Source organism: Calidris pugnax, unplaced genomic scaffold, assembly GCF_001431845.1.
Source record: "Calidris pugnax isolate Ruff unplaced genomic scaffold, ASM143184v1 scaffold53, whole genome shotgun sequence".
Classification (NCBI taxonomy): domain Eukaryota; kingdom Metazoa; phylum Chordata; class Aves; order Charadriiformes; family Scolopacidae; genus Calidris; species Calidris pugnax.
In genome coordinates this window covers 111,154-118,235 of record NW_015090792.1, presented here as the reverse complement: position 1 = coordinate 118,235, position 7,082 = coordinate 111,154, and the positions used below count along the sequence as shown (strand labels likewise).

General features: G+C 42.6%; 1 protein-coding gene across 1 annotated transcript in view; it reads right to left on the bottom strand.

The window, feature by feature from the left end:
• The window catches only part of PCDH15 (protocadherin-related 15), a gene marked incomplete at its 5' end in the record, with an annotated part of 305,454 nt that overhangs the window by 194,598 nt on the left and 103,774 nt on the right, over window positions 1-7,082 (bottom strand). Inside the window, one exon of the mRNA XM_014966628.1 lies at window positions 6,495-6,719. Coding sequence (XP_014822114.1) covers window positions 6,495-6,719 — 225 coding nt within the window. The remainder of the gene's footprint in view (window positions 1-6,494; window positions 6,720-7,082) is intronic.

Genomic DNA, 7,082 nt, shown 5'->3' with positions numbered 1-7,082 from the left:
CTGGGCACTGGGGAGGCCCCACCTCGAGGGCTGGGTCCAGTTTTGGGCCCTTCCCACAAAAGAGCCATTAAGGGGCTGGAGTGGGTGCAGAGAAGGGCAACGGAGCTGGTGAGGGGTCTGGAGAACAAGTCTCCTGAGGAGAGGCTGAGGGAGCTGGGGGTGTTCAGCCTGGAGAAAAGGAGGCTAAGGGGAGACCTTCTCGCTCTCTCCAACTCCCTGAAAGGAGGGGGTAGCCAGGGGAGGTCGGTCACAAGTTACAAGTGATGGGATGAGGAAATGGCCTCAAGTTGCACCAGGGGAGGTTCAGATTGGAGAGTAGGAAACATGTTGACAGGGAAAGGGTTCTGAAGCCTTGGGATGGGCTGCCCAGGGAAGGGGTTGAGGCCCCATCCCTGGAGGGATTTAAAAGACAGGTTGCCATAGTGCTTAGAGACATGGTTTAGTGATGGTTTTTATCAGAGTTAGGTTGATGGTTGGACTAGATGATCTGAAAGGTCCCTTCCAACCTGGACAATTCTATGATTCTATGAATGTGAGAACTGGGGAAAAAAGAAAAATCTCAGTCTGGTTCAGGTGGTTTGCATCTTTCTGGCAAGAAGAAACCAATGCCACTTATACTTTTCCTCCTCACTAATACTAGAAAGGATGCAACAATTTATTAATTTACCATTGGCTTTTTTTGAAGAAAGAGTCATAAGCCATCCACACAATGTAAAGGGCCATTCGGCTGCAGCAGTGTCCAATAATGTATTTCAATGCTAATGTGCAGGTAGCAGATTAATTTTTTTTTTTTTTTTCTGCATTGAGTATTCTGCTAGGCAATCTGTGTTTTGATCAAGTTCAGGGAAGGTTAATACAAACTATTTGCAGTTTGTCATGCCAAAGGCTGAAAGCGAGAGTCTGAGGGAAGTCACTCTGTGTATCCACTCTCCTCCAAGCTGGAAAGATCAGTGTGATTATGGGTATGCTGCACTGCTGCTCATTCCATTTTATATCACATAAATGATATATGACACCATCAGCTGTTGTCCACAGTTGGTAAAAAGAATCCTGTTACACAGTAAAAATTACAATGCTTTCCGTGAAGAGCTAAAGTGTGAAAAAGAACAAATGTTAACGGAGCAGCATAAACCCAAAAGGACTTGGGAGACCTCTGTAACACAAATACTGCTCTGAGGATTGCAGGGACTGAATCCCTAACAGAATGCCTGCTTCTGGTTTCTCTAGTTCCATTTTGTTTTTTGAAGACTCCAACCTGCACAACTGCTAGGGCCTAAGGATTGCAGGGACTGAATCCCTAACAGAATGTCTGCTTCTAGTTTTCTCTAGTTCCATTTTGTGTTTTGAAGACTACAACCCACACAACTGCTAGGGCCTACAGTTAAATAGTGTATTAAAGTAATTATTCTAATACTAATGCTAATAATTATTCTAAATGAAGTGAAAGTACAATTACTACGAAGAGGTAACAGACACATCCAGTTCTTGGTCCCAGAGCAGGAGCAAAAGACAGGCTGGGCAGGAGGGACCAACTCCTGCAGGGCCATGGCAGGGATGTACACACCCCTGCAGAAGCACCCTGTCCCTGAACACAGGCTCAGATTTGGCAGATGGGCTGGCAGAAATTGTCAGTGTTAGAACCCCTTCAGTTCCCTCCGCAGACATCTTAATTGGCCAACAAAAAACTATAAATGACTTCCACAAAACAGCGACCATGCTCATCAGGAGCGATCTGTTTAGCTAGGCCCCAAAGCAGCCGCTCAGACCACGGTTAAAATTGCAGAGGAATAAAAGCCTGAATTGGAACCAGGTAATACACTGTGTTACCCCATCACTGTAAAAAATCACTGTAGACTGCTGCCTGCTGTTTATGCCACCACACATTCAAGACCTGGGGCTGGATTCAGTGCCCTGCAAACATCTCCACTGCCCTGCTAGAGAGAAAGCAGGACCCTCTGTCAGGTCACCAGGATGTGCTGACATCAGCCCTGTGCAAGGGCTCTCCCTCTTCAGAAGAAGGGAGAATATGAGTCTTTTCCACTAAAAACAAACCCCAAATGCCTTGCAAAACACTTTTTACTTCTGCATTTCTTTTCACAAAAATGCTCCTCTTGTGCTCACTTGGCTTCCGAGACTCTGCACCCCTCTCCTGCTGCTCTGTCTCTTGAATCAACCATTTCAGGTGTCCTCTTGTGGATCCTTCTCACCTCATGCAGGGGTACCACAAGGCTCTGATTTCAATCTTCACTTTTGCCCCTCCTCCCCTATGAATTTCGTATCTGGAAAGTTCATCTGTAAGCTCAAATTAAACTATTCTTTCCATTCCAGACATCTCTTGTAACCACGGTTCTAAACTTCTACCATCTGACATAAAAGTCATTAGTGACATCTGCCCAACAAAATGAGATATTTAATATTTTTTTTCCACAAGCCCTCCCCCACTCTCTCGACTGTCATTCAAAATACTACTCTTCTACCTGTTACTCAAGGCTGGAACCTAAGCATCATCTTCAGCTCAGCAATATATATAGTATTTAATTTTGTCCACTGCTCTGTTCACTGATCTGTTGAAAAAATCAGCCTGTTGTTGAGTACAATATTCACTTAATAATTTCTTTTATCTATTTTCTTCCGCATTTAAAAGATAAGCTGCTTCTCCTCACTTTCAGGCCCTGTTCTGTCCCCAGCCTAACACCTTTCACTGCTGAAGTTGCTACTCCTGCCTTTCCAAACAAGTATCATCATGCTCCTTTTTTGTCGGTTGTGTGTGGGAAGAGTTTCCAGGAAAGCAAGAAACCTTTTCTTTTGGATCCTATTAATCCCTTCAATTCCCTATTCCCACACCACCTCCTTTGACAATACACTATCTGCTCTTACACTAAGGCCACCAAGTGGATCTGTATTGCTCCTCTGTACCTGTCATAAATGAATACAATACAAATGCACAATCGTACAGCTGGGTCAGCCAGGTGATACAAATTTTTTTTTTTTTTTCTGCATTGAGTATTCTGCTAGGCAATCTGTGTTTTGATCAAGTTCAGGGAAGGTTAATACAAACTATTTGCAGTTTGTCATGCCAAAGGCTGAAAGCGAGAGTCTGAGGGAAGTCACTCTGTGTATCCACTCTCCTCCAAGCTGGAAAGATCAGTGTGATTATGGGTATGCTGCACTGCTGCTCATTCCATTTTATATCACATAAATGATATATGACACCATCAGCTGTTGTCCACAGTTGGTAAAAAGAATCCTGTTACACAGTAAAAATTACAATGCTTTCCGTGAAGAGCTAAACTGTGAAAAAGAACAAATGTTAACGGAGCAGCATAAACCCAAAAGGACTTGGGAGACCTCTGTAACACAAATACTGCTCTGAGGATTGCAGGGACTGAATCCCTAACAGAATGCCTGCTTCTGGTTTCTCTAGTTCCATTTTGTTTTTTGAAGACTCCAACCTGCACAACTGCTAGGGCCTAAAGTTAAATAGTGTATTAAAGTAATTATTCTAATACTAATGCTAATAATTATTCTAAATGAAGTGAAAGCACAATTACTACTAAGAGGTAACAGACACATCCAGTTCTTGGTCCCAGACTAGGAGCAAAAGACAGGCTGGGCAGGAGGGACCAAGTCCTCCAGGGCCATGGCAGGGATGTACACCCCCCTGCAGAAGCACCCTGTGCCTGAACACAGGCTCAGATTTGGCAGATGGGCTGGCAGAAATTGTCAGTGTTAGAACCCCTTCAGTTCCCTCCGCAGACATCTTAATTGGCCAACAAAAAACTATAAATGACTTCCACAAAACAGCGACCATGCTCATCAGGAGCGATCTGTTTAGCTAGGCCCCAAAGCAGCCGCTCAGACCACGGTTAAAATTGCAGAGGAATAAAAGCCTGAATTGGAACCAGGTAATACACTGTGTTACCCCATCACTGTAAAAAATCACTGTAGACTGCTGCCTGCTGTTTATGCCACCACACATTCAAGACCTGGGGCTGGATTCAGTGCCCTGCAAACATCTCCACTGCCCTGCTAGAGAGAAAGCAGGACCCTCTGTCAGGTCACCAGGACGTGCTGACGTCGGCCCTGTGCAAGGGCTCTCCCTCTTCAGACACAGGGAGAATATGAGTCTTTCCCACTAAAAACAAACCCCAAACACCTTGGAAAACAATTTTTACTTCTGCATTTCTTTTCACAGAAATGCTCCTCTTGTGCTCACTTGGCTTCTGAGACTCTGCACCCCTCTCCTGCTGCTCTGTCTCTTGAATCAACCATTTCAGGTGTCCTCTTGTGGATCCTTCTCACCTCATGCAGGGGTACCACAAGGCTCTGATTTCAATCTTCACTTTTGCCCCTCCTCCCCTATGAATTTCGTATCTGGAAAGTTCATCTGTAAGCTCAAATTAAACTATTCTTTCCATTCCAGACATCTCTTGTAACCACGGTTCTAAACTTCTACCATCTGACATAAAAGTCATTAGTGACATCTGCCCGACAAAATGAGATATTAATTTTTTTTTTTCCACAAGCCCTCCCCAGCTCTCTTGACTGCCATTAAGAATACTACTCTTCTACCTGTTACTCAAGGCTGGAACCTAAGCATCATATTCATCTCAGCAATATATATAGCATTTAATTATGTCCACTGCTCTGTTCACTGATCTGCTGAAAACGTCAGCCTGTCGTTGAGTACAATATTCACTTAATAATTTCTTTTATCTATTTTCTTTCTCATTTAAAAGACAAGCTGCTTGTCCTCACTTTCAGGCCCTGTTCTGTCCCCAGCCTAACACCTTTCACTGCTGAAGTTGCTACTCCTGCCTTTCCAAACAAGTATCATCATGCTCCTTTTTTGTCGGTTGTGTGTGGGAAGAGTTTCCAGGAAAGCAAGAAACCTTTTCTTTTGGATCCTATTAATCCCTTCAATTCCCTATTCCCACACCACCTCCTTTGACAATACACTATCTGCTCTTACACTAAGGCCACCAAGTGGATCTGTATTGCTCCTCTGTACCTGTCATAAATGAATACAATACAAATGCACAATCGTACAGCTGGGTCAGCCAGGTGATACAAACGACACCTTTTCACCAAATATATTCCTATTAGAAAAGAAGTCTCTAAAAAAAAACTAACAAAAACACCCAAACAAACCCAAACACTTTAATTCTTTCCAAAATTCATTGTGCTAGGCATAAGTTTCTTTTAGGAAAACAACAGGGTTCAGCAACTTAATCCTTCAAAGTATTACAGAAAATGCTCAGGGAATGATGTCTAAAGCAATGTTGTTCTTTGATTGACTTGGGATCTGCCAAGGAAGAGCACAGACTGTTTGGAAACAGGTGACTTGCATCTCAATCTGAGAAATTTTGCAGAGATGGAGAGGTAGTGTAGAAGCCTTCTTACATGGTCATCAAAGCTAATAATCGGAGACATTTACTCCCCCTAAAATAATTCTGAGTTCACTAGAGACTGACAAACAGAATTACTCAAAATCACATGGTAATTCCTAGCATCTGCAGATAAACAGTAAGCTGAACACAAGCCTGATTCATATATGCTAAATACTTTCCTCAGACTTACATTTAAACTGAAGTTGCCAGATACGAAGTTCACATTTGTGAGCTCCGCTTTTGTTCCTGCTACAATTTTTGCTTCTTAGCTAAAATACGAGTAATTAAACTCTCTTCTCTCCCACAGCTCACTAATCTTCACTGACAGAGTCAACAACAAAAAAGGAAATCATCTGAGGAAAAGGACTTGACTGACTGGCTCCAGAACTGCACCTCTAAATGCAAGGAGGCATGATTTAGAGCATCTAAAATACCCTCTCCTCTTGGATGTGAGTACATCAACCCAATTCAGATGGGTAAGTTCTAACGCTTCAGCTACAAATGCTTTTCATTTGTGAATTGTTACCAAACAGAATGTCATTATCTTTATGCCCATGATACTGGTGAGATAACTGAGACCCAGAGGTGACGCTGTAACTCACTGTATAAAACCAACTCATTGTGCAAGACCACTAAATAAGCCTGTTCTTTAGTAGCATCTGAAATATAGGATGTGGCGTGCCACATCAGCACTCAATACACCTGAATGGTTCGTAAAATTACAATTTATGAGAGCTTTAACTAAAACGTGATGGTGTCATTTTTGCAAACAATTCCATTAGGTACTTATTTCAGCCTTTCAGGGCTTCTAAAGGAGTAAACCTTTATATATGTCTCAGGTATTCTTCTACTTTGTAACTCTATGATCCAAGATTTAACTACGTAATGGCATATAGCAAAGTAATTACAGCTGTTATAAAGTGTGTGTTTAACTGAACACGTTGCTGTCAGGAAAAGGCAGCAGCTTCATACGAGTGAAAAAGCAGGAAAGCAGACAGACTGCTGCCAGACTCTGGTGTTTCACCAGGACACCTGTAAGAGTCGAGGAAGGATTTTGTAACAAATGGGAGAGGATTCTATCAACTGATAAGTTATTCCTCTTACCTTGACTCTCACTGTGACAGTAGCAAGACCAGGAGGCATAGTGCCCTTGCTATCAAAGGCTTCCACGAGAAAGGTGAAGGTGGCTTCTGTGTCAGCGAATGATTCATAATCCAAGGACTTCAACAGCGATAACTCGCCTGTGTATTTGTTCAGGGCAAAATACTCCAGTGCTTCCTGCGTCCGGATTCGATAGTTAACATCAGAACCAAGATCGACATCCTTTGCCTGGAGCATGCCATACAGACGGAAAAAAAAAACCCAAACAAAATCTACTTTCACCAAAAATCCCTACTAGATTTAAAGAACACAAAAAAAAGCAAGGTACTGCAAACAAATTTAACTTCATTGTATTATTCTACTAGTATTTGATGTACTTAATACTATTGCACAAACACAAGGAAGACAAATCCACGTAAGGTTATAAGAAACAGAGATAACAGCCACATGAAATAAGCACAATATTCTGAGCAATATTCTGTTCTTGTTCTCTTCCCTGGGCACCTGCTAATGACCACTGCCAGGAAGAGGATGCTGGGCTAAGCAGGCGTTTGCCCTCACCCCGCTATGGCAGCATGGATGTTTTAAATT